Source organism: Enhydra lutris, unplaced genomic scaffold, assembly GCF_002288905.1.
Source record: "Enhydra lutris kenyoni isolate GAN:26980312 unplaced genomic scaffold, ASM228890v2 scaffoldscaffold1, whole genome shotgun sequence".
NCBI lineage: Eukaryota > Metazoa > Chordata > Mammalia > Carnivora > Mustelidae > Enhydra > Enhydra lutris.
The window spans coordinates 74,729,561-74,757,104 of NW_019154085.1; the positions used below are offsets into that span (position 1 = coordinate 74,729,561).

At 40.3% G+C, this 27,544-nt stretch overlaps 1 protein-coding gene across 1 annotated transcript in view; it reads right to left on the reverse strand.

Moving 5' to 3' along the window:
* Nucleotides 1–27,544, reverse strand: part of LOC111151669 (titin) — a 270,197-nt gene that overhangs the window by 232,528 nt on the left and 10,125 nt on the right. The window contains 28 exon segments of the mRNA XM_022509842.1: nucleotides 374–634; nucleotides 2,447–2,707; nucleotides 2,796–3,059; nucleotides 3,185–3,457; nucleotides 3,553–3,819; nucleotides 4,665–4,946; nucleotides 5,091–6,784; nucleotides 6,886–7,054; nucleotides 7,150–7,314; nucleotides 7,439–7,710; nucleotides 8,614–8,858; nucleotides 8,963–9,196; nucleotides 9,734–9,939; nucleotides 11,462–11,604; nucleotides 12,527–12,742; nucleotides 12,853–12,913; nucleotides 13,122–13,380; nucleotides 14,077–14,142; nucleotides 14,405–14,686; nucleotides 15,825–15,947; nucleotides 16,053–16,346; nucleotides 19,702–19,839; nucleotides 20,332–20,469; nucleotides 21,061–21,198; nucleotides 22,366–22,497; nucleotides 23,798–23,938; nucleotides 24,625–24,777; nucleotides 25,325–25,652. Coding sequence (XP_022365550.1) covers nucleotides 374–634; nucleotides 2,447–2,707; nucleotides 2,796–3,059; nucleotides 3,185–3,457; nucleotides 3,553–3,819; nucleotides 4,665–4,946; nucleotides 5,091–6,784; nucleotides 6,886–7,054; nucleotides 7,150–7,314; nucleotides 7,439–7,710; nucleotides 8,614–8,858; nucleotides 8,963–9,196; nucleotides 9,734–9,939; nucleotides 11,462–11,604; nucleotides 12,527–12,742; nucleotides 12,853–12,913; nucleotides 13,122–13,380; nucleotides 14,077–14,142; nucleotides 14,405–14,686; nucleotides 15,825–15,947; nucleotides 16,053–16,346; nucleotides 19,702–19,839; nucleotides 20,332–20,469; nucleotides 21,061–21,198; nucleotides 22,366–22,497; nucleotides 23,798–23,938; nucleotides 24,625–24,777; nucleotides 25,325–25,652 — 7,205 coding nt within the window.

Here is a 27,544-nt window from a genome sequence, read left to right on the forward strand (position 1 = left end):
TTTAGGAATACCTGGGATCCAGTTTGAGATGCACACTACACCATGATTTTTCTATACTAGAATGGGATGAAGTTTTGCAAAGCTGCGTACGAATAGCTTAAGACTGGAGAAGAGCAAGAGGGGAATGGAGAATGAGAGTGTCTAATTAGGCTGTTCCTCCGAGATAGAACCAAAGAAATGGCTTCTTCACAGAAACATATCCTAAAAGCAATTCTGCACCTTGTGGTAGATGGCTCAGAAAGTTGAGAGAGTTTATAATGATTTTGTGAAATGAAGATTTATGGCATCCAGAATACGTCTGACTTTTTAAAAATGAGACTATCAAGAATGTAATACGATGTGGAACAAATACATCTGTTATTATAGCACAAACCTTCAACTTTGAGTTTGGCAGATGTTTTGGAGGTGGCCACCTTGTAGGTGTACTCTCCAATGTCATCTAATTTGGTGGCAGCGATGATAAGTCTCCTTTTGTGGCCATCAGATTCACTCCGGATGTTGTTACTCAGTGGTAGGTGTTTGCCATCCTTCAGCCACTCGCCTTCTGAATCTGGGTTGGCAACTTCACATTCAAATATAGCTTCCTGTGATTCAGCCACCGTCTGATCAGTGAGTGGCTTGGAGATGGCCCCCCCTTTGGAACAAGACAAGTGTAAGTGTGAGTCCTTTAAAAAATATTATGCAAAAAAGAAATCCTTGAACAATTAAATATAAAATATCAAATTTTAAAACATGATTTTGAATATCATGAAATGTCTAGAATTATCTTTATCCATATTGAGAATATATCACAAAAATCCCTATTCTAGTCTGCATGACTGACAACCAGGGGAAACACTGGAATCAGGAAGGCTTTGCAAAGAGAAAGCAACCGTTAATAGAGAATTTTGAGAACAATACCACCTGGATGGCCTCTAACTCAATTTGTCCTTCAAAAGTATTCTACTTACATCTCCTAAGGACTGTTTGCTGCAAATATATCTAATATTTAATTGGGAAAAGATGTGCTAAGAAAATGTTCAGTCATCAATATTTCTATAAGATTAAAGATTCTTATATACTAAAAATCACTATTTTTCTTTAAAAAACATTAATTTATTTACTTTGAGAAAGAGTGGGGTAGAGGCAGAGGGAGAGGGAGAGAAATCCTCAAGCAGACTCCTGCCTGAGCACAGAGCCTAATGCAGGCCTTGATCCCAGGACACTGAGATCATGACCTAAGCCAAAATCAAGAGTCAGCCACTCAACCAACTGAGCCACTCAGGCACCCCCAAAAATCACTGTTTTGACATGTGTCATCTCTTTCATGAAACTTCCCCATATTGCCTCCCTGGCCACTATCCACTGGCAGAATAAATAACTCCTTCAGCAAGTTAGTTGCTAATGTATCTGTCCCTTTCTAAATTGTGAATTTCTCAAGAAAAAAGTATCATGCCTTATTCATTTTTGTGTCCTGTGTTTCTAGCAGTGTCTTGCCTATGGTAGGACCTTAGTAAGTGTTGAGTGAAATCACATAGAGGTTCATAGATTTTCCTCGTTTCCACACATTTAAAAATGTGACTTATATTAGACATGTCAAAGTGCAGGGCCTAAAGTTTTGTTTGAGAAGTATTTTTTCATGGTCAAAAATCTGAGGAAATATTATAATGTAATAAAGTATAAGATAAAGTGGGATACACAATTCCCGCATGGACTTTACAATTTAATCCCCATGTCATATCGTACTCCTCAATAAATATATTGTAATGAACCAAACACATTTATGATGTCTTCTAGTTTTTTCTTGACAGTTGATTTCTGCTTTTGGTTTTTCATTTTAGAGCAAGGGATTTCTGCTGAATGAGAATGGTCTACTTCATCTCATAAGACAGAGATACACAGATATACTGACTTACATTTTAAAATGTTCATTGGATTCATAAAACAAATATGAAGGGAACAAAGGAAACAAAAATTAAAGAAACAAGAGTGATTAAAAAAAAAAAAGAAATACACCTTAGAGTAGGAAAGTTTAAACAAAGCTCAGTTCAACCACTGCTTATTAATCACCTATTATGTGCAATATGTTGGAGAACACAGAGAAGAATGAAGCATTTCCAGATTTGGGGGCTTGCACTCTGGTGTGAGAAGAAGAAATGGGGCAATAACACAAGTATGTACTAAGGGCCATGGAAGAGACACACGGAAAATAATCTGATAATTGGAGTAGTAAGATCTTACACAGATGGGAAGATGAAGGAAGGCTTCAAAGAAAATGGCAACTGAGTAGGTCTGCCTAGGAGAACACGGTGGGGACAGTGTTGAGGGAGCTACTGGCTTTGAGAACAGCACAAGCAGAGGCATGAAGTGAAAACTAATGGGAATTTGAAAGGGAATGGGCCACAATTTCTTAAATTAAAATGACTTCCCCACATAAGAAGTTAGATTGAATGATAAATATACCAACCTGCCACAGTAAGTTTTCCAGATGTCATATTTTCTCCAGCAAAAAATGTGTATTCTCCTTCATCATCTTTCATCATATTTAGAACTGTCAACTTATATATTTTTCCATGTGCTTCAATTTTATATTTAGAACTGGGTTTGATTTCCTTGCCCTTAAAATTCCACAAAACATCAATTCCTGAGTGGGACAGCTCAACTTCTAAGACGACATTTTGGGTTTCTGTACAGGTAAGGTCACGCAGACCTCTGATAATTTTAATTTCTGGGGGAAAAAATAATCACTTGGTTAATATCACACTGGGAAACTAGAAGGCTTAAGACACTGATAACTTAAATGGAAGAATCCTTACTTTCCACAGAGAGATCACAGCTGGTTTCAACCCTCCCAACCATCAGCTTGTAAGGTCCTTCATCTGAAGCGTGGGTCCTGTTAATCACTAGTCGCTGCTTAGTGCCTTTGACAATGGCTTGTACGCGATCATCAGGCTTGATTTGTTCATCATTTAAGTACCATTTAACGGAAGTCACATCAGGGACTGAGACCTTACATTCGAGCACAGCCTTGGTGCCCTCAAGCACATTAACATCCTTTAGAGGAGTTATCACATCAACACCTGTAAAACCACACACATAAATAAAAGATTTATGAAAGTGGATTTTGCTTTAAATGCCTGCTTATTGAAGTTCTCTACCCATTAACAGGGTACTCTACCCATAAAAATATGTAAGTTGCACTCACTGTAGACAGAGACACGCCCACGGGTTGACAGTCCAAGGGATGGAATGGTGAAGGAGTAATTTCCAGCATCCTCCTTAGTCATGTCTTCAATGAGCAGCATATGGGACTGTTTGTCTATCACAATGTGAACTCTGTCACTGGGCTGCACTTCTTGGCCATCTTTCATCCAGACACCCTCCACGTTCTCCAAGGAGACCTTCACTTCAAGCTGGACAATGTCACCTTCACAGACTTTTTGATCACTAAGTCCTTGTAGGATAGCAATGGGGCGGGCTGTGAAATACAGGAAGAAAAAAGAACTTTATGGTCATTTCTTTAATAAGCCATGATGATATTCAGTGCAGACCAAAAAGAACAGGCAGACTTACGTCTCATCTTTAGTTTACAGGTTGTCTTTTTCCCATCGACAACAAAGCTGTATTCTCCCTGGTCCTCTTTGGTCACATCCTTAACTGTGAGATTCTGACGTCCACGGCGAGATGTAATTGTGTATTTGCCATTGGACTTCAGCTCCACACCATTATGATACCATTTGCCTTCTATATTTTCGGGGGATATAACGCACTCTAACTCTCCCGAAAATGATTCTGGAACTTCTATGTCCTGAAGTTCTTTCACAAATTCAACAACTGCACCTGAGGCATAAGATAAAGAGAAGTTATTTCCTCTGGAGAGGTACACATCTAGACTTAAGGTAGAAAAAATTCCTTGTAAATCTCTTAAGTCTCCCATGCTATCAGGAGTATTCCTAATAGCAACCTGTCGATGGACTGAGAAATAAATTTTTAATAAAAAGAAGTTATTTTGATATTTAAATCATTTATTTATTTTAAAGATTTTATTCATTTATTTGAGAGAAAGAGAGAGAGTAGGGGGGTGAGGGGCAAAGGGAGAGGGAGAAGCAGTCTCCCCACTGACCAGGGAGCCCAAAGGGGGGCTCAATCCCAGGACCCTGGGACCATGACCTGAGCCGAGGGCAAATGCTTAACTGACTAGGCCACCCGGTGCTCCTAAATTATTTTTTAAAGCACAGAATTTTATTTCAATATAGAATTTTTAAAACAAGACATCAAAATAACCTTGATTTTTAAAAATCCAAATTGTCAATATTTTTAATTGCTGGTATAAATTTAGAAATCTTGCTCTGCAGCTTATATCCAATTCCCAAATAATTCATTTTATGAAAGGAAAACTGCAAAGCTAATTTTATCACATACTAATGGTGACTTTAAAACTGAAAAATAGTGAGATTATGGGCGCCTGGGTGGCTCAGTGGGTTAAGCCGCTGCCTTCGGCTCAGGTCATGATCTCAGGGTCCTGAGATCGAGTCCCGCATCGTGCTCTCTGCTCAGCAGGGAGCCTGCTTCCCTCTCTCTCTCTCTCTCTCTCTCTCTCTGCCTGCCTGTCTACTTGTGATCTCTCTCTGTCAAATAAATAAACAAAATCTTTAAAAAAAAATAGTGAGATTATTATCTACTACCTTCGACAATAAGTTTCGCTGTTGTTTTTACATTTTCATCTTCTACGAGTACACAGCTGTAGTCTTCAGCATCAGATGCATCAATTGTCAGTACGGAGAGGAAGTGAACCTTTCTGTCAGAGTGCATCCTATATTTATCTCCCGTATGAACCTCCACACCATCTTTATACCACTTCACTTTGACAAATGGCTCTGAAGTTTCACATTCAAAGGTTGCCATGGTGTCTTTTTCCTTAGCAACAACATCTTGTAATTCCTGTGTGAAAATGATCGATTGCTTGGCTATAAGGAAAGGGGGGAGAAAAAGACATTGTATTAAATTAAATTCACAATTTGAATAATGGGAAAAGAAAAGAAAAGAAATATGCTAATGGATAGTCACGGATAAATAGAGACAGATCCATCAAACCGAAGACTTCAAATTACCTTGGACAAGTAAGAATGCATGGCTTGAGGTTTCCCCGGCTATGTTGATGGCTTTCACCATGATGCTGGCAGAGTCCTCAGCAGTCACATCTCTTATGACCAGTTCACAAACATTGTCCTCAGGCCAGTACCAGTAGATTCGGTCAGAGCGTTCGATCTTTACCCCATTTTTGTACCATTCACATTCAGGGTCTGGTTTTCCCACCACTCTGACCCGGAAGTGTGCATCAGATCCTTGGCCCACTGTTTGGCTTTGGATTCTTTCAAAGATTTTAGGAGCCTCCATACTAGGACTCAGTTCAATTTTATCAGGCTTAAACGTTGGAATAGTGATCTTGCCTTCTTCAGCAAGGGCTTTCTTCTCCTCTTCGGTTAATTCTTTGGTCCAGTGGAGAAGCTCATCTTTTGTCTTCCTTAGGAGCTCTTCATAGGATTCATCCTTCTTACGAGACTTGAGCTCCACAGCAGTAATGGCTTCGTAATATCCCTCCTCTGTTCTGCGCTTGAATTTACTGCGCAGCTCTTCAGACTCTTCAGATACTTTTTCATGGGTAATTCTTTCAGCCCTTTTCAACTTCACAACTTCCTTGGCGTCAGTGGTATCAACAGGTCTATCTACTTTCTGTACTTCAAACTCAAGTTTTCCAGGTTCATGTATGTGAAACTCAGGCTTTGGTTCAGGGGCTCGCCTGAGGACAGACCTAAAATCTTCCCTCTGTTGGATCTCAAGTTTCACTTTATGCTCTATCACACCTTCAGGATTTTCTGCAGTGACCTTGACTTCCCCTGTGTCGTAGGATTTGCAGTCCACGATGTCCAAATAGTGAATGCCATCATAGCGAACTCTGAACCTTTTGCTTTTGCGGATCAGCTGTCCATTGAGGTACCAGTTGACTTTGGGTTGAGGGTAACCTGTCACTCGGCAACGGAACCTAGCGGTCTCCCCTTCGAGTACTCTTACTGGCTCTGGGAATAAGACGATGTCTGGCTTTTGCTTCTCTTTTTGATCTGTTGTTACACCTGTAAGTGCACCTTCATGAGCCATCCTCTCTAATTCTTCAATTCTCTGTAAGCCTTTCCTCCCCTCAGGCAACTGAGATTCTTCCACAAGACTTTTTTCATCTTTAACAATAAGTGTGGCAGATGTGTGATCTGTTCCATATTTGTTAGTAGCTCTGCAAGTAATGATGCCACTGTCTCTGGAATATGCAACTCCATAATCAAGGCTGCAATACCCAAACTCATTGATCATACGGAGCCTGTTGGCTGCTTCAAGTGGCTTTCCATCATGGAGCCATTCCACCACCATCGTTGGGTCACCAATTGGTGTTAGCCTACACTCGAAGTGGGCAGGCCCAAAGCGCTTGAGTCTTAAGGAAGTGAGTTTTTTCTTGAAAAATGGTTTCTGTTGTTTCTCTTTATCATAGAGGTCACCCTCTTCCCATTGCTCCTGACCATATCGCAGATGGAGGGGCTCCAGTTCTGGGGCTGCAATCTCCTTTGCTCTGTAGGTCCCTCGTGGGATGATTAATTTTCTCTCTGGTTCAGGCTCTGCAAACTCAACTTCAACGTTCACTTTGCATCTTGTAGTGTCTCGGCCAGCCTTATTAATAGCAGTTGCAGTATACCAGGCAGAATCCTGGCTGACAGTGGAATCAATTTTAAGGGCAGCTTCTCCCTTGGTTCCTTCAATTCTAGGAAAAGTGAAAAAAAACCAATACAGGAATAGTTATTGCTTTCTTGGTTATTGGATTTGTATAATGAGCTTAGTTTTATTATTTTCAAGCAAACTTACCTGATTTTTGGATATTTATGAGGTACAATGATGTCACTGTTTTTTAGCCATACGATATCAGGGTTGGGATTACCCGTAGCTCTGACTTTCATTTCAAGTCGAGAACCTTCCTTTATATTGAGGTTTTTTAGTTTTTCTACGAACATTGGTTTTACCTGATGTTCCACAGCTGGAAGAGAAAGGTTTTGATTCAGAGTGAGTTAGGACTGAAATACTTGTTTAAAGCCCAAGTGATAAGATAGTTTCTTTTTTAAGAGCAAATACCTTCCACAGTTAAAATCACTGAAATTGAAGATTTTCCTGCCCTGTTTTGGGCAATGGCAGTCCATTCACCAGAATCACTGGGCATTGCAGGGACAATAATCAGTGATTGGGTACCATCTTCTTTAATGACTACTTTATGGGTATAATCATTGACAATTTGCTGGCCTATAAAAAAATTAAGTAAAAAAAGAAAACATGTATTAGAAATAATTGCTTTTAAAGTGTTGTAGACACATATAAACTTAATTTTGTATTTAATGACTTGTAAGTAAAAACTTATCATACATACCATCATGAAACCAGAAGGTCTCTGGCATAGGTCTACCAACGACCTTTAAGTCAAATCTGGCTGTTTGCCCTTCTAAACATTTGAAAGAAGCAGGCTTTAACACAAAGACTGGCTTATACAGTCTCTCAAGTTGTGACTCATCTGTTTCCTCTAGCCTACGTCCAGGGGACATCCTTGCAGGGGACATCCGTGCGGGGGACATCCGTGCAGGGGACATCCGTGCAGGAGACATGCGTATAGGAGATCTACTCACTGAACGTGGAGAGATAGATCTGAAAAACCAAGGCAAAACAGAGTATTTGCATGAGGCATAGAGAAAACCCAGCAAAATAAACAAACCTCTTTCTTAACATCATTTTAGAATTGGCTTCATGCACATATTGGATGGCACTTCAAAATCACTGGGATTCAAAACAGAATAAGTTATTATTGACCCCAAATCTATGTTTTTCATATACCCTCCATTCCAGTCAGTAGTTCTTCAACATAGCCAGGTACCCAGCCTTAAAAATCTTGGAACAATTTTTAATAGTCTTTCCATCACCACCTGCCTTTAATTAGTCACCAACCCTTCTGATTCGACTGCCGAAACATCTCAATAAATATTGGTTGGTTAAATAAACCAATGAATACATTTATAGAAAAAGAGAAATATAATTTTTTATCTAAGCAAAGGGAAAATGTAGAAATTATATTTGAGAAAACCCTAAACCCTATCTAATTGCAACCAGACGGGCTTGGATTGGATTTCAAGTGTTGGCACCACCACCTACAGGCTGGGTGAATGAAGACAATTTTCATAGGCTCCCAGAGATCAAGTGCTCCCACTTCCAAAGCATTAATAATACCTACATAGAAGGGTTGTTGTCTAAAGAAGGGATAACATATGTAAAATTAGGAGTTAAAGAAACCTTGATAGTTTTCATTACATTAGTTACAGCACTGGCAAAATGAATAGCATGCCACTCCAAGGAAAATGCTTTGTTCACCTTACACAGGGGTAAGAAATAAAAATGCTTGGCAATTATCTGTATGGCTAATGGCAAATTTCTGTGCTTCTCAGCCTTTTTTTTTTTTTTTTTTTTTGCCCCTTACACAATAACAGTTTGTTACTGGGATATTTGGTCTTTTAAACAATTTAAATCTTCATCAACCCAAATTATTCCGAGTCTTACCTGATTCTGCTCACTGGTTCTGGTGTGGGTATGTAAGTTGGAGCACCAAGAGGCGCAGCAGGCTCTACATACAATTTCCCTGAGCAAATTGCGTTTCCTTTCATATTGCTGGCAAATGCAGTATAGATGCCTTCATCTTCTGGAAGAACAACAGGTATGCGTAGACTAGCTCTGCCATCTTGCAGAAAGTCCATTTGGTATCTCTCTCCATGCTTGATGCGTTTGCCATCTTTGTACCATGCAATCTGCAAAAAATATCATGCATATTTGAAAAAAATTTAGATAAAATAGTTACTGTAATTGATTTGTATCTTTATTGTAACCTGGAGACCTGACGTTTATATTTTACCTTGGGTAATGGATAGCCAGACATCTTGCAATGAAAAGTAACACCCATCCCCTCAAGAATTCTATAATTCTTTATTCTTAAGTCAAATCCTGCTTCAACAGCTTCAGATTCTGAAATGTCAACTGCCATCTTTTCTTCTCCATCTTCTTCAAGAAGTTCTTCTAACGTAGTCTTTATTATTCTGTATTCAATTTCTTTGATAAGCCTCTCTTCAAAGGAAGAGATATGGAATTCCTATATAGTAAAAAAAAAAAAAAATGACAGTTTGTTAAAAAATATATATCCTGACGGAAGGAAATAATCTTTAAGAGTGTTAGTTTTAGAGATAAGGATTGATTAAAGTTTTTGACTGGGAGAAAAATCTAGAAGGCTGTTTTTGTTGAGAATTAGACGAGTCACTGTTTTGTTTTTAATCTGCATTATCATCACCTTTGTCAATTCATGCTGTGGCATCTTGGGTCAATGACAGCCTAAGGGCACGGATTATGTTTGGAATGTCCATCCTGCAGATGAAAGGATCTGGGCAATAGTGCACTTGGTTGTTCTAATGTTTGTCTTTTCCTATATATATGGAATCCCTATTTCTAAAGCCATGTTGTGCAACATGTCATGAAGATTAAGGAAACTCATCAATAGTGAATCTAAACCCACTAAGCATAGTTTAACCCTGACCCCATCCCAGGAAAAGGAAAAAATCAAAAAGAGGGACATTGTGGGTGGTAATTTCATAACTTATGAAATGATTTACTTGGTCATTATTGTTCTACTCACCTGTTCTTCTACAAAAGTTCTGACCATTACAGTATCTTTGGCCATTTTTTTCCTAATTAAGGCCTGTTCTTTTTCATACTCTTTCTCATAGTCAGAGTATAAGAAACCAGGTGCTACTTCCCCAACTTTAGGTTCTTGCACAAATGCAGTCATTTGTGTTTGGTAAAGCATTTCTTGCTGGGACTTCATCAGTGACTCATACTCAGCTAGAAGTTAAGAACATAAGTTATTTTTTTTAAGTTTTTATTTAAATTCCAGTTGTTAATATACAGTGTGATATTAGTTTCACGTGTACAACAGAGTGATTCAACACTTGCATACATCACCCAGGGCTCAGCACAAATGCACTCCTTAATCCCCATCACCTGTGTCACTCCCCCCCCCCCCCCCCCCCCGCCACCTCCTTACCCGCCACTTATTTTCCTTTTGGTAACTTTCAGTTCACTTTCTATAATTAAGAGTCTCCTTTTTGGTTTGTCTCTTTCTCTCTCTTTTTCCCCCCTTTGCTTGTTTGTTTTAGGAACATAAGTTAATTTTAGTATTTCTACAAAAAAGTGTTCATGCCACTTCATTCAGGCAAGCCCTACACTAGGAAAAATTGATAGCCAAAAGCTGAATTTCCCAAATTTTACCATCAAAGTGCTCAATCTATATTAAATGAATTCTCAAGCCAAATTTTTATTTACAAGTCAAAGCAGCTGCTACTATCGTAAAAAGAACTTTACATTACTGGTCAGTTCTTTAGGATCTAGCCTAGTGCTCTTCCTAATTTACTGTGTGGTTTTTGGCAATTCATTTATCTCCCTGGGTCTTGAGTGTTTTATCTGCTAAGTAAGGATAATAACTTTTTCTAAGGGGTGTTGTGCAGATCAAATGAGACAGAACCTGGAATGTCCACTATAATGTGAGCAATTAAGCAAAAGTAAATGTGACCCATAGATACATTTTCTTTGGCCTGAATGTCATTATACTTTTTGTCAAATTATTTTGAATACTGAAAATCTTGATTTTCAGGTTCTTCTTCTTCTTTTTTTTAAGATTTATTCATTTATTTTAAAAAGAGAGAGAGAGCACACGAGAGAGCAAGCGAGCATGCACGTGTGTATACCAGCAGGGGGAGGGGAAGAGGAAGAGGGAGAAAACCTCAAGCAAACTCCCTACTGAGCGTGGAGCCTAATGCAGGGCTCAATCTCATGACCCTGAGATGTGACCTAAGCTGAAACCAAGAGTTAGATGCCCAACTGGCTGAGCCACCAAGGTGCCCTTCCAGGTTTCCTTTAAAACTTCAGAAACTCTAGGAACACTGAGCCTGGCATGTGTGTGCCTGGCGACAACACAGTGGGGGTGGGCAGCTACTGTGCCCTTAAGGCAGGGCTCAGGCTCTCCAGTTTGCCACTATCTTCATGGGACTCACTAGTGTTATCTGCCTGGATCTGGAAGGCAACTGGAATTGGAATCCCTGCATCTTCAAAATATGCCTAGAAATAAAGGCACCAAATAGAAACTGGTGCTAGAACCTTGACGTTTAACACCAGTATGGCTTTTGGGGCCATGTGGTCTAAAACATTTCCTATACAGCTGAGGCCAAGGGAAGGTAGCAATGGAGACAGAGCTGGGATATCAGAACTGGGATGTTTTAACAGGCCTCTTGGAAAACACACAGCACTCCTCCTTCCTGGCATTTCCTTTCCTATCATGCACCCAGAAACTACTCAGAGCTGCCTTTACCTTCTTCAAGCAGGGAGGCAGATGCAGAAGTCTCGCCATGCTTATTACGAATGACAATAGTGTATTCTCCAGCATCATCGACAAAGGTCATTGAAATCACCAGTCTGCACTCCCCAGTTTGCTTGTTGTAGCTCACTTTGTATCTTTATGGAAATGAACACACATAAAATTCAGTCACCAAAAACCCTACGTGAGGAAACCAGCCCTCATGAGGATCTGTGACACAAAATGCAATGATCTTAAACACGTGACTAAGCTCCATGTAAAACAGAAGATTGCTGAGAATTGAGGAAAATGCATGGACATGAGCAGTAAGAGTCAAACAACTTAAAATTTTTGCTTTAAATAAGGTTCAGATATTCTTTGAAATAAATAACAATATAATACTACTAGAACCAACCATATGAAAAGGGCTTCGGTGTTTATGTTAGCAAATGAGAGGTCATGTAAACACATAGGTATTTCTCTTTGTTCATTATTTTGCTCTCTGTTTCATGTGAAGATCAAATGAATAATCAAAACAATAAATTCCTTTGAATATTTCAATATGAAGCCTCGGGTATACTATATTTTTTCTTACTAAGATAAAAGAATTAGATTTTTTCATTTGTCGTAAGTTGTAGGAAATTCAAAGCTAGATTTTACATTCATTTACAGCTAATTTATTAGCATAAATGTTCATCATGTATAACTAAGTTTCTTCTTCATTACATGACCCTTGTTTTTTTATCTTTTAGTCCCTTAATTATTATGCATTTTTATTGAGTCCTGTCTTAGATGGTTTCTGGAAGAATAAATGTGTGTAAAATTCCACATTTTCTCTATTCACTAGCTCTATACATGTATCAAACAAGAATACAGAAAAAATATATCTTTATATACTTATGTCACAAAGCTTTGTTTCTCAATAAGACTTTGTGCAAAAGTGTAAAAATACCTCAAAATATACTCTGAAGTTTCCATAATGAAAGAGCCTACATTGTGGGGGGAAGTCTATTTCTCTGTAGGCTTCATATACATAACATACAAATCACAGATAACTCTATCTGTCAGCCATCAAAATACCTGTATCCCGTAGTAAGAGGAACACCAGATTTTTTCCAGTAGACGTGGGGCTTTGGATTGCCGCCAACCTGACATTCAAACACAATGCTGCCACCTTCCACCAGTTTCTGGACCACTGGTTTTGTAATGAAGAAAGGAGCAGCAGGCTCTCCGGGCCCTGCCTGTTCCTCTGTGATGCTAGTATCCGTCATCACCACATCTCTAGACTCTACGAAGCTGGAAAGAGAATTCCCTCCATATTAGCTTTTGCAGTTGCAATGCGCCAATACCAAAGGGACTGAAAAAAATCAAAACTGTACTAGAACAAAAGCAGAAGTATGTTTTACCGTTTCTCTTCAGTGGTCAATTTCTCAGTCACGGTTGTTTCCTTTTCAAACTCTTCTGATGCTAGAATAAGACAGAAGTTTCTCATTTAAGTCGGGTATTGAGTCCGTTTTGTCAGTGACTTCTGCTTAGTGTGACAGCTAAGCCGACCCTCTAATGGACCCCCAGTTCCCCAAGGGGCCATCATTATGAGGCACGCAGAAACTGCGCTGTGGAAGGTGTTGGCTGAGGGCGATGGCGTGTTTAGAGGGCGGTGAGAGTGTGCACCAACCTTGCACAGCTAGATAGCAGGATGTACTGACAGTCCCAGCCTCATTCACGGCACTGCAGGTAAATCGTCCGCTGTCTTCTGCAAAGGCTTCGCGAATCATAAGACGGGCAATTCCACTCTGGAAGGTTATCTGGAAATCTATGGAACTTTCTATTTGGTAGTCTTCCCTATACCATGTCACTTTTGGGGATGGGTACCCAGAGATGTGGCACTCCAAGGTAACGGATTCACCTTCTATAACCGTCACATTTTTTAAGCCCTGAAGAGAGAAGGAAAAGGAAATACCGATAAGGCGTGCATAGTCATTAAGTCATTAATCATCTCTATGAGTTATGACAAGTGGAAGGATTTGAACTTGCACATTCTCATGGCCATAAAATGGTTTTTTTTTTAAAGGTCAAGACTCTAGAAATACTAGCAAAGAAACTCCCTTGGAAACTGAGTACACCTAACTTGAAATAAACATCAGGTGTTGCTGAGTTTGTAAGGCAGAACGGGATCAACACCATATAATGGGGCAACTCTGTACCCTCTGTTATTTTCACATATTTAAACAAAGCAAATGCTGCCACTTCAATAAAACTTTTCCTGCTATTCCCAATCAGAAGTACTCTCTCCTTCCTCTGTTAAAAGAAGGTGCTTTTCACCTGCTATATTATGCTTGTCAACTTCTATATGTATCCTTTTCTCTGATACTAAGGCTAAGATCTCAAACAGGGCTGGATTGGTCAGTATATCTCCATAACTCTCCCAATAAAGCCTTATACCTCACAGAAACCCATTAAGTCTGTTGATTATGTGACTGACAGTTGCTAAACAGAATTCCTCTTTTTCTTGCCAAATAGTGTATTGTCTTACAACTAGCCTTTGTGAACTCACTAAGGCCATTCTGAGAAGCTAATCTTTGCATATGTTAAAAGTATCAGAACACACACGCATCAACTTCATTACTCACCGAGACCAAGGTTGGTGGGGTAACCGGGATTTCAACAGGTGCAGGCACTCTTGCTACTTCTGTCACCTATGAATTTTACAAAGGACGTTACAAAATGCCCATGAAATAGGGGGCAAATCATCAAGTCCTAGCACATGCAAAATTGCAAACACAATTTGAGACAAAGGAGCTCTGACCCACACCAGACTCAAAAGAATTACGTCTGAACATGGCAAAGGAGAAAGGGAGGGTGCCCGGCCGAGGGTGCCCGGCCGAGTACCCCAGTGGCACAAACATGCCCCACTCCATAGCAATGGCTCAAGAAATGGCATGCAATCCAGGGACTGACCTTGGTTTCCCGCTCGTGTAAGACTTTGAAGTGTTCTTCATGGACTGTGCCACCAGTGATGCTCACCCCTACCTCCTTCTTCACTTCAATGCCAGCTTGACTCTTATAAGTGTCTGGCACATCGGTGAAGGGGAACTGAGGGGAGGGGATAGGTTCGGCTCTCACTCTAGCCTCAGCAGGCTTCACAGTTGGCGCCTTCACTGACTTGGTGATCTTCTGAGCAGAATGCGTGGCCGACAACTCTTTCTGTAATGTGGCGATAGCACTACCAGCTATCGATGCCTGAAGGGAAAAGGAGCAATCCATGTCAGGATTCAGAGAGCAAATGGCCACCATCCCTCATTCTGCCGGCGGGGGGGTGGTGAGTCTGTGGTCTATACAGTCTTTCAATGCTCTCACTATTGCTCTTCTGATCAATGAAAAGGCAGTTAGAGATAAGCCTCTTATAAAGCTCGTCATCATTCCTGCCAATCTGTAAAATACATTTGGAAAATATCTTTCAAGGGTTGTATTTAGAGCCCCTTATTTCATGCTCCTCATAAAGGGATGGAGGGTCTTCTAAAGCTCAGTGGTGAATTTCCACTTAACCGCCCTAACAATACCACAGTGGGAAATTCAAAATCAGGAAATTACGGAAGTATTTGGTGAATGCCTGAGAACTACATTAAGATAGCACTGTAAAGTTTTAGCCTCAAATCTGGGTGGCAGCTGAAAATGGAGACGTTCAGGAAAATATTTTGAAGGCTTTCTCACTCTTTTTATTCTATCACTTTCTATGGTTATTGGATTTCAGTAGTAACTTGGTGCTATTCCAGTTATAGGTATTAAATGTACTTTACAATTCTCTGAAGGCACACAAGATTTGTATTCCATGTCTTAGATGGGTATGAGAAGAACAGGGACTGATGTGAACGGTTACTATGTGCTACCAACTTGCTAATGGTTTTATATGTACTAACTTGCTGCTAGGACACTCATCCAAGGCTGTGGTGACTCTGCCACCCAACCCAACTGCCACATACACTACCTCTCATTATATTGAGTATATGAAAGCACGATTTTTCAGTGTCTGACTTTATTACTGTTATACATTCACAGACTGAAGCATCTCACAGCATAAGGGAACTAAACCGTGCGACACACCATCTTTTTACAAATTGTGAAACAGAGAGAGAAGGCTGTATGGATTTGGGTCTTCTTTGAGGTGTACGGTAACCCCCTCTTACTGCTCGATGCTCAGCCTGCTAGACAAGTTCTGGGAGCTAGATTGCAGGGGCTCCAGAGTCTAATGACCGTAAACAGACATCACCAGAGAGAGGCCCACACTGGCCTACACCCCAAAGACCCTGTTTACGTCACGCATTAGGTACTAATTTCCTTCAAGCCAGACATTTCTGCGTCATGCTCTGTACCTTCTTACCTCATATCCATGTTCTGTCTTAGGGACAGAAATTTTTGAAACAGTAAAGTGAGGGCTTGCTGTGCGGGGGCGTTTATCCACATGGACTAATCTTTCAGTTGTGAGATCTGTAGTTTTCTTGATCTGCAAGGAAATGAGAATCCGTGACAGCACGGTTTACCAGATGACCAGCACAGTTAGGCTCACTTTCCCACAGATAGGGTAAAGGTCCAGTGGGTGTAGACCTACCTGTGATGAAATGTGCATTCCCATTTGTTCAGTAGTTGTGATATGAGTCTCAGAAGGAGCCTGGATCACCCTAGGCTTGACTGCTTTAGGGACAACGTGGGGTTCCGAGGCTGGACGCTGGGGATGCTCAGCTACCTTTGTGGCGGAAATGTGCTCCTTATAGCCAGACTCCACAGTGGTCTGCTGAGCATAGGATTCTTCAAGGTGCCTGGGCTCCCTGGGTTCTCTGACGCGGGCCTGGTCTACCGCAGCAACGACCGTCGCTACGGCTTCCGCCTTCTTCCCAACGTCCACCTGGAGACAAGGTTTCCAGAATTAATACACGGTAACGTCAAACTCAAGCTGGGACAGTTCCTCCAAGGACAGCCACTGAGAACAGACAAATGCCTGAAGGTGTGGTAGGGAGATGGCACCCGTGATATATGGCTCTGTTAATGTCTCAAGGAATGTGGCGCACAGACGCATTTGGAACTTAATATCTCATTGATGATTATAATGTAATGGATACATTCTGTATATACCTGCTTAATTAGATGAGACATTAAATCACATACACACACACACACACACACACACACACACACACACCACATGGGACAACACAGGATGTATATAAATGAGGAAGGAGATTTTGAGTTTTTCTAGGATTCTATCTGAGGCAGTTAATTAGCACTTGGGAAATCGGAACTCTGGGGCTGGTTATCTTCATTGATTCTTTTTATTATCCTGTCAATCACTTAGGTTAGTATTGCTGCAATGACAGCAATGATGAAAATGCACTCAAAACCCTCCTGGACCCATCCAGAAAAATCAGCTGCTACCGAGTTGTACAGTTGCATGCAAATCTGAGATAATGTGAAAGCTCATGAAACAATAGTGAGCATATTAATTTTCTTATGATTCCCTAGGGATACAAATTTTTAATCTATTAGGAAATATCTTCCTTAAAAAACTTGAACAAAGAGATTCTGATTAAAATGAAAGTGTTAATCATATTTGGATTCAAGAGAACAACCTTCTGCAGTGAGGTTCAATTTACTCTCATTATTACTGGGAGGTAAAGCGAAGAAAAAAAAAACAACCCAGAAATGTTGTTTTCTCATTTCCATGAATCTGATTAACATAAATGAAAACAGTCTGCAAAGGTGTTTCTCTTTTAAAGAAAGCAAACTGGCTGATGTAGCTTACAAATTAGGAGTCTATGCAATACTCAGAAATAGCATATCCTAAAAATCACACCACTGTGTCTGTCGGCGCTCTTTAAAACTAATGCTGGAGTATTTTATTAACATCCAGTTTTCTTTTCTACGGCTGTGAATGAAATCGAGGTCTCATCTGAAAGGTCCTTCAAGGATGCTGCCTAGATATCTGCTAAAATTGTTCTTAGAATCATTTAGGATATAAATGAGGGTTTTTTCTGCAATGAAATTGGGCCTTCAGGGATCATTGGCTTCAGGCAGTGCTTCTTTCCAGTAAGCCACAAACAATCTCATCTTCCCTGAAGGACTGCAAATGCCGATGTCACTTTACCCCTGCATCACAGGAGAAACTGTGAAATACACATGAGGCTTAGGTAAGTTAACTTTGGTCATCTGTTTTTCTTTTTTAAACTATCCAGGTCATTAGTTGATTTGAATTTTAGATATTTTAAAATGTTATCTATCTTTGACAGCTAACACAAATATATATATTTAACATCTCTCGTATGTAATGTAGGCCAAAGATTCAAATGAGATACGATGTAAATGCAATCATTCTACAGGGGAAGTAATATGTATTAAGTATACATACACTTTCAACACGTATGTAAATACTGATATACCATTCTCTTTACATATAAATATGTTTATATGTATGTGTGTGTGTGTATACACTTAACATTTATGATTTTGCTCGTAGAGTGATTACATTACATTATATCTCACCTGACTCTTTCAATCGGTCTGTGAGATACTCAGGTTGAGTTTTAGTTTTATTTAATTTAACGAGAAAACTTAGGCTCAAAGAAATCATTTGCCAACTAAAATGTACAAATATGTAAATATTGTTCCTCACTTAAAACTTCTACAAAGAAAAAGAATCTTAATTATGGGCAGGATACTTAACATTGGAGAAGCATCTATCTACTTTTCTCCTGAGTTTTTACACATCGAGTTCATAGACATAAGCTGTTTGGTGGACAACCACAGGTGTGTCCTCTTTGCTGGTACCATTTTTCTTTTTTAGTAGACTCACATCTCTCCTAGTCTTGGAATCTAGACCAACAGGAAGAAGAACTGGAGCAGGAGACCCCAATTCAGACCAGTTAAATGCTGAGAACTTAGGAAATGCAAAGGAAAGTGTTATTTAATCTGGATTTTCGCAATGAGAAACACTAACTGTTGCCCCAGAGGAGCTGGGCCGGGTTTAATCATCTCTCATGCTTGGTGACCTCTTCGGCAATTACATGGAACGCTAGAGCACGACTCATGCGGCATGAAAAGTCATGGGTGCCATGATGAAATGGGATGAAGCAGTGCTTTTCACCTCCACAGCATCAGTTTTCATCTCCTCCCGGAAAAGATGGATCTGTTCTTGCTTAATAGCAAATCCTTCGCTAGTCCTTGGCAGTGTGGCTGGTACAGTAGGTTTTGCTGTGGTAACTATTACTTTGGGTATAGATATTTTCTCAGCTTCCATTCTTAGCTAATTTTTAACAACAAAAATAAGAGTCAAATTGATGTGATTTGGAACAAACAGCAACAATTTAAATATAATCTCAGATGAAGTATGCTACATATTGGCACTCCTGACACCAGTGAGATTTCTGAAAGGTTGACGTGTCATTCAGTATGAGACCTGGGTAAAGGTTTAGAAAGTTGATCTTGTCTCAGGCCTTAGGGAAAAAAAAAAAAAAAAAACCAAAGATGGAGGCATAGAAAACAACACTGAGAGAAATACAGACAGGACTCAGCCATGACACTAAAGGGATTCAGTTGGAAATTTCCAAATTCTATATTGACAATGAGGAATAAAAGTAGGGAAATAGCTTATTTGGGGTAAATGACAGAGTCACAGTAGGTTGGTTAATTCATAGAGATTTCACAACTACAAATAGATCCTACAAATAAACTTTTTCATGGCTTATGTGTATTTTGGTTGGGTGATTCCTTCTCTAGATTTTAATACTGCATCTTGTTTATCTTTAGCAAGATTTAGTATGACAGGCACTGTAATTTTCTCATCTGGTATTTACAGAAAGAACAAAAGATAAACTTTCACTTGAAAAAAATTATGGGTAATTTCCTGAAATAAGTCTGTATTTTACAACATAAGATACTGAATTTATAACCCCTCAAAACATACATCTTCACGGCAGTAAGATTCATCATGAACTATCTTAAAATCAGCCTGCATGCAATTTCAGTCATCAACTTTCAGAGAACTTCTAGATGTTAATAATAAAAAATGGGAAATAATAGCAAAGAGATCAGTGGGGAGAGGAATATGTAGTAATATTAACAATAATAATTTGGTTTTTTTAGTTTCCAATCATTTAACCATCTAAAAAATAAATTAGGTTAATAGTATCTCATACATAAGAAATTCTGAGATTGGGATTAATGTATTATGAAAGAGGGGATTGCACACTTGGAATAGCAAGCATCACCTTTCCATGAGAAACTTGGATTTGTTCTTGTCTAGTAGCCATTCCTTCTCTAGTTCTCAGTATTGTTTCTTGTTCTTGGGCTTTAGCAGTAGCAACTGCTATTGTAGACAAGGCAGTTTTCTCAGCTTCCTTCCTCATCTGATTGTTACAGCAAAATCAAAGTTGAAATTGCACAGGGCTTTAGACACACAAGGTATGACCCTTCCCCCCGCCTACTGGGGATGCAGGATGAAGTCATTCAGGGTTAACTACACAAAAGAAGTTACTTGACAATGTTTGTATAGACGGACTGGAAATCACAAAACACAGAAATGTTAACTAAAAAAAAAAAAAAAAAAAAAAAAAATCTCCGGATGATTGCATATATTGCTTTTTAAAAATCAGGCTAAAAATGCTCATTTTCATGCAAAGAATAATGGTGGGGTAAAATGAATTACACATGTTACAGATGGATGAAAATCAAGTGTGTGGATAAAATTAATGGTAGGCAGTCAGACATTCACCATTCTGCTTTTAGTGTGGGATTCAAAAAGGAAGATACAGACTAATAATTCATAACACATCATAGTTAATTGTCTGCTAGAAATTAGTTAAAGATCAACTTTTCCCATCTCAAATACGTGTATTCACCTTTTCCTGAGTTATCTGAACTTGTTCTCTTTTGGTAGTGATGCCTTCTCTACTTCTTGATACTAAATCTTGTTCTTTGACTTTGGGTGTGGCAACTATGACTTTAGGTACCACTGTTTTCCTAGTTTCTTTCATTATCTGGTAATATGATAAAAAGAAAGGTGAGAAAATGGTCATTAAATTTCATACAGCTGCTAATAAAAGAAACAAGTCAAAATGGAGAAAGGGAGCAACTTTCTTCCTGTTCACGGACACTCCAATCACTTAAAACTATCGTATTTTGTTGCTTGGATCGTCTGTGCTATTTTATTGCTAACAGTATCAAAATAAGCGTAGTCTAGAAGAAAAAAATGTGATCAGCAGTGAAAGAACAAAGGATGCATTTCTCTTTCTCACATTCTTCTTCTTATGACCCACGGGAAATTCTAGTACAGCCATAATCAACACATACTTATGCATTTTGTCGACTGTCCCCAAAACTGGAAGATGGTAGAGTGAACTACAGTGTCATGTTAGTAACAATCGAAAGAAAGTTTGAAAGTTAGGAATGAAAAGTGGCAGTGAAAGCTGGAGAGGTGGCAAAGTGATCATGAGAGATTTGGGGGAGCTTTCTATTTGAGTTATAAAAAGGGGAGGTGAAGATGTGATGAGTAAGACCCAGCATGAACACGTAGGCAGCTTGCAAATGACATGATGGAGAGTGAATTGCACACCAGCAGGGGTCATCACCTTTTCCTGAGTTATGTGCATTTGGTCGTGGTGTGTGGCAATTTCTTCTGGAGCTCCCAGGATTGTTTCTAGCTTTGTGGACTCTGCAGTGGCAGCTATGACCATGGACGCAGCAGCTGTCATAGCTGTCTGTCTTATCTGATTTTCAGAGTAAAATGAAGGTTTGAGATTCAAAAGAAATGGCGAGATACCCTTGCAATGTTCAGAAGAATACAAAATGTTTAGTAGCAAGGGAGAATATCACATTTCCATCCTAAGGGCCAACACTTAACCTTTAAAAACAGACTTTTGTTTTCCTGAGGAGTCGGCTTCTTTTCTGCCCACCTGCTCCTTCGCAGATTGTCCCAGAAACTGAAAAAGGTCTCCTTTTTGAGGCATGTTGACACATGAAGACCCAGTGGGCAGCCACTGGTGAATGAATGGAAAACCAGAGTCAGGCGGAGCTAGCCAGGAACTGGCATTGCCATGGCAACGGGACCTCTATGCCGTGATCATGCCAAGTAGGGTACGTGGGCATCCAAAGTCTCTCCCTCACTCCAAGGAGAAGGAAACTCATTCAATAGCCTGTCGTCAGCCTTCAAAGGGTATAGAGTATTCTCAGCTAGACTTTTGTAACAAGTAGCTCTGGGATCAGCAAAGAACAGGAGGTCAAGATTGGTGAGTGCAGGCACGGACCTCAACAGGAGAGTTCAAAATAGATGCTTCTTTCCTGACCCCTTAAGGCTAGATGTCACATGTGGAAGAGAAGGGGATGTTGGTGACACTGAGGTTATTCTCAGGTGGCTCTGTGGCACAAAAGCAGCAAACACTTCTAGGTCCCTATTTGTCAATCAGGAATTGGGACATTTTCTTGAGGAAGGACTGATGTTCCTTCGGGTCCAGCATCTCCTCACTTTCCCTTGAGATTTATTTGGCGTGTTCAAGGCTGGTGTGTGCATGTGTGTGCACACACGCCTTACAACCAAAGTGACTGAGGGCTCAGGCTGCGTGTGAGGAAGCTGTACTGGGGGTAACTGGACTGGGATGGTATCTGTCTTCCATTTCAATATGCTCTAGAAATGTCACTGATGTGCTCCCAAATGGTTCCCACCATCTCCCCACTACTGATCAACTGAGTGAAAAATTGTGGAATGAGAACAGAATCTCCATCACAGAAGAGTTTCAGAGAAACAAAACAGAAACAACAAAAAGAAAATACATACAAAAGACTTCTCCATTTAGAGGTTCTGGTAATAGGGTACACGCAGCTGGCTAGAATGTGTTATGTGTCAATGAACTACAACATAGTTACAAAATCAGACTTACTGTTTCTTGAGTTACTTGTTTTTGTTCTTGTTTTGTAGTAATTTGTCCAGTAACTCTCGTTTCTTGCTCTTTGGCTTTAGTTGCAGAAATTATTACTTTTGGTACAAATGCTTTTTCAGTTTCTTTTCTTATCTGAAATCAATGATAAAAACAAACACTTACTGTCTCCCTGTCTCTAATGGAAGTGACATAATGTTTATTAAATACAAACAATATAACAAACAAACTTCTTTCTTTCTTTGAGGAAAGAAGTAAAATCTTTTTCTGGAGATATTACTAAATACATCATCTCATTTTCCAGAACCATGCCCTTTTTTTGCCTAAACCATAATTTATGCTGCTCAGGGGGAAAAAAGTTGGATTCAATACCATTTAACTGAATTGGAGAGTTGCCATCTTCTTTAGAAAGACTTCCAATTTTTCATAAATGGGTATATGGGCAATACTATTCTATGCCACTTCTGTCATCTAAAAGTGATCTTAGAGAATTAAGTATTAGAATGGAAGGCCTTAGAAGTAATTTGTCTGACACTTTAGCATTACAGATGAAAAATCAGGTATGGACAATTTACAATCTATATTTATATGATATTTTTGCTTTGGAAAATTTCCTAATTATGATAGCTTGGAATATCCAGACTTACTTTTCTAAAATTGAGATGTATGGTCAGAAAAGTTTCGTACATATCCCAGGCAAAATGTTTTCCAAATCCTTCAGCCTCTGAAGGAGGCTGTTTGGATCTGGATGCCTAAAGTGTGTGGAGGGAGGACGCAGGGAGTAGTTTTCCCCATTTACAGCTCTTCTCTTTGCCACTCGCAGACACCATCCCTGACATTCCAGATCTCAGGGCTTAAAAAAGACTTGAAAGTTCATCTTCTCAAACCCCCAGCTGACAACTGGCCCCACTGGCCAAAAGCCCAACCAAGTGGCCTTAATCTGATTTGTCCCTGAATGCCTCCAATCATGACTGCCCTTTTCACTTTTTTTGGGTCATTTGACCTACAAAACCCATGCTGTCCATTCCACTTCAAATCCATGTTCCAAGGTTCTCCTACGGGGTCAGGAAGTAGTTGCCAAGCTATTTTCAAAGCAGTCTGTGCCTAGAGTCCTTCTCTGTTCCTTCCTCAAAATCTACTGTTCCTGGTTTGACCTCACTGGAGTCATGTGTTTGGTTAGTGCATCTCCAGAGCGACAGAGATGAAACCCCTTGTTTGTGTTCAAAGAAGTCTCTTTTGTCTACACAAGTGAAGCATTTGGGGACTCTAAGGGACCTTGGTATCTGGTACCTAGGAATACACAGATACAAGGGGATTTTATTAGTTTGGTAACAGCTATGTTGCCCAAGAAACAAAACCCTTCATGGTAAACATTATTATGTGTGCTGACACAGGAACGACAACAATAATTTACATCAAAACCCACTTTTTTCACCTGTTCATGAGTTACGTGCACCTGCTCTTGTTTTGTCGTAATTACTTCTTTGGTTCTTGATTTTAATTCTTGTTCCTTGGCTTTATCGGTGGCCACTACTACCTTAGTAACAGCCGTCTTCTTCTCTGCCTCTTTTTTAATCTAAATTTCAGAGGGGAAAGGAAGGGAAGAGTTTCATGCAACCTTATATAAAAGTTCCAATAATAAATCAGGATACAGACAGAAATGTCACACGAGAGGATAAGGGGGGAAGCTGGAGTGATTTTAAACTATAAAAGACATCTATTCAAATATGAGGTTGGGAAATTATCCTGGATTTATAACACCTTCCAGCCATGAATCAAGGGTCACATTTGTTTTGAGGAAAGTAAAAGCAAAGGTCTTTTGAGGAACCTTGGAGAAAGGTTCCCCAAAGGTCTGCCCTGCAATAATGGTCCCCCCACCCCCGGCTCTTGGAGCAGCTGAGCTCTGGACTGACTAATCTGGGATCACAGCAATGAACGCACACACATTCCTCTTGTTTAGCTGGCTTTCCTGGCCACCCTTTGTCTGTCTTGACCCAGGACCATGTTGACACTTGAATTCCTTCTCTGACCTCCCATGCCAATTTTCTGGTAGTTCACTCTTGTCTGTCTACCTGCCTAACACAGACCAGGATCTGTAGGTATTTCTATCTTGAACACCCTGGGTATCTCAGGCCATCTTTTGCTCAGAGTCCTAGAAGTCTGGACCACAGTGGGCTCAGGACTGCCCTCCACACGCTTGGGTCGCGGGGTTGCCACAGGATCTCTGCACACCCAGCTCACTCTGGCCGGCCACGTGCCTACCTGTTCTTGAGCAGGCTGGATGTGCACAGCAGTCGTGGTTGTCCTCTGAGCAGTGTGCTCTACAGCGCTGATGACTGGTTCTCTCACTCTGGCCATATCAACAGCAGCAACAACGGTCGCAACAGCTGCACTTTTGTCAGTTTCTTGTCTCGCCTGAATTGGAAATGACCAAGTCCATTTTTCAAATGACACGCCCAGCAGACAGTACAAAAGTGCAAAGGAAATGAGCGGCCGCGAGTAAAACATATGTGGGATAAGCGTATGTCATTGCCGAGAGAGGGGGCATGCATCATTAAAACCTGTATTTTCTGAAAACCTCACAGAACAGAGACTTTATCCCAATTAAAAATGATTTTCCAGGGCGCCTGGGTGGCTTAGTCGGTTAAGCGTCTGCCTTGGGCTCAGGTCATGACCGAGCCCTGCACTGGGCCCCCTGCTCTACAGGAAGCCTGCTTTTCCCTCTCCCTCTCCCCCTGCTTGTGCTCCCTCTCTCGCTGTGTCTCTCTCTGTCAAATAAATAAGCAAAATCTTTAAAAAATATATTTTCCAAAGCATGAGCCAAATTTGGCCTTCAGTTTCTGTTATGTTCGTCTGTTCATATGCATTTCCCCTCCTAGCCACATGGACACAGCTTCATGGCAGGGTTCCGGTTGGAAACACCACCTTGAAAGGAAGACAAAGCAGGAGCGCCGGGACATACCTCTGCAGCACCAGCAGCCACAGCCTCCGCCGCGAAGGCAGCACTGGTCGACAGGCTGGCTGCAGCGCCCGCTCCTCTGCTGACAGTCACTTGCTCCTGGATCCCATATCTCCCTTCCCATCTCTCCTCTGTCCTGATCTGGGTGGCGCTCGTCACTGTGGTTTCTCTCATCTCGGCTTCAGATGAGGCCACATAGCCCTCTTGCTTCCAAGGGGGAGGCACTTCGGGGCCCGGGGCCATGCCGGGGGTCTGGGTCTTTCGGACGAGTAACGGAGACTTAATGGATCTGATGGGGGATGTGGAGATTCTCCCTGCTGGAGACACGGATCTGAAAACCAGATGGCAGAGGTCAGGAATGGCAAGACCCAGAGCTCCTCTCCCGGTCCTCGGATTTGAATGACGGAAGGAAAATCTGGAAGTGCTTAAGGCAGAGTTTCAACACGTGTGCCCCAATAACCTATTCAGAGGCAGATAATGTACTTGACTGAAAGTAATTTGTTTTAAATCTTGGTAAGCCTTAATCTCATCTGCTGCAACTCCGTAAGAGAACCAGACTGAATTCTAAGCTAAAGAATGTTGTGCCCTGCTCCACCTTCTCACCATTTAAAATAGTCAAGACAGCAGAAGATTTTCAAATACAGCAAAAGAAAGGACATGGTGAATACAGTAATCAGAAATCTAAATTTCTCTGTTCTCCCAGTGGGGGAGGTTATATCAGACAGGTGTCTAACAAAGTAAGGTTTCTATGATGAAAATGCTTGCGCAATTCTGGGCTAAAGGAGTCTCGGCTCTTTTCTTTCCCTGCAGACCTCTCACAGCTCTCACTGTGCCCACAGGCCTACGAACCTCCAAGCTAGGGAGGGAGCTTTCTTGGGACCTTTCCTGCAGAGGATTTTTGGGTATGGGCTGTGCACCGGTCAAAGTGCTGTGAACTGCTCTTTTTAATTTTCTCTTTGTTTACCTTCACTCTCATTGTGTTGTACTCTGGACTTCTTTTACTATCCATATAGTTACTATGGTAACTGACTATTTGAAAATCCAAGGATTCCACCATTTTTCTATTAAATTGATAAAGTGCTTCTTCTAATAGTTTTCATTGCTTTTTATGTATATCCCAAGTGCGACAGCATCACTTGAAGAATCTAGGTGCTAACTTCTGACATTTATGGCTAAAAAGACAGTCCCTGATCTACACTAATAATTCTAGGGGTTAGCCAACTATTTTAAGATAACATTTTCATAATTCACTTTTTGATTGATTCTTAATCAACTCTTCCCTCTAGGTGGCAGTATTGCCTCATCATTGACTATAACTACTGGCTTTAGGAAAACATTTACAAATACACTCTGGCATTAACTCACACCGATCATAAGTGAAACAACTAGTCTAATTAAGGTGCAAGGCACCATTGATACCTGCTCTAAATGACAGAGTAACTTAATGGTACACTACAATATTAACCGGTTTCATGAAGAAATGTTTACTCCTTTTCTTAAAGAAGGGTTTTTTTGTGAACATCAATTTACATTTTATACATGAAGTCGTAACCGAGTAAAGGGATATCTGGGAGAACAGGTCCCTGTTTTAAAGTGACTGCCTTAGAAATATAACAAAAACATCTAACACTGTTCCAAATGTAGGGTCTAACCAAATGAAGAAAAGCAAAGTGACATGTACTTCCAAGTTTCAACCTGAGCCTCACACTTGCTGTTCTTCATAAAGTGGGGTTAATCTCCAAAAGAGTTAAAGACATGATTAGCATGACAGGAGTGATTAGCAGCAGGCTACAGGTAAGCCCATAACTGTGAAAAAATCAATGTAATTTGAGTCATTATAGGAAAGTGCTTATTTTTGCTCTTACAATAAAACATAATCACCTGGTCACAGCTAGATACGTGTACCTTATTCAACAAGATATGTTTGCCTTCCTCTATGACAAAAATCAAGATTAAATCATTAGACATTTTAAGAAGTAGTCTATCCGGCATAGCCACTATTTTCTCTACAAATTGCTATTTTTATTTCTTATTTGAAAGCAAATTTCAGGGACTGAGTAATGGGGAGTGTTATTAATGAACTGCCAGCGCTGTTAAGACAGTCAGAACGCTCCACGGAATCAGGGAAGCTCTGTAATTTTAAATGACCCTTAGGCTTGGATTAAAAATACAGGAAGTTGTTATCTCCCCCAGAAATTACATTTGGCCTGTCTTGCGGTTGCA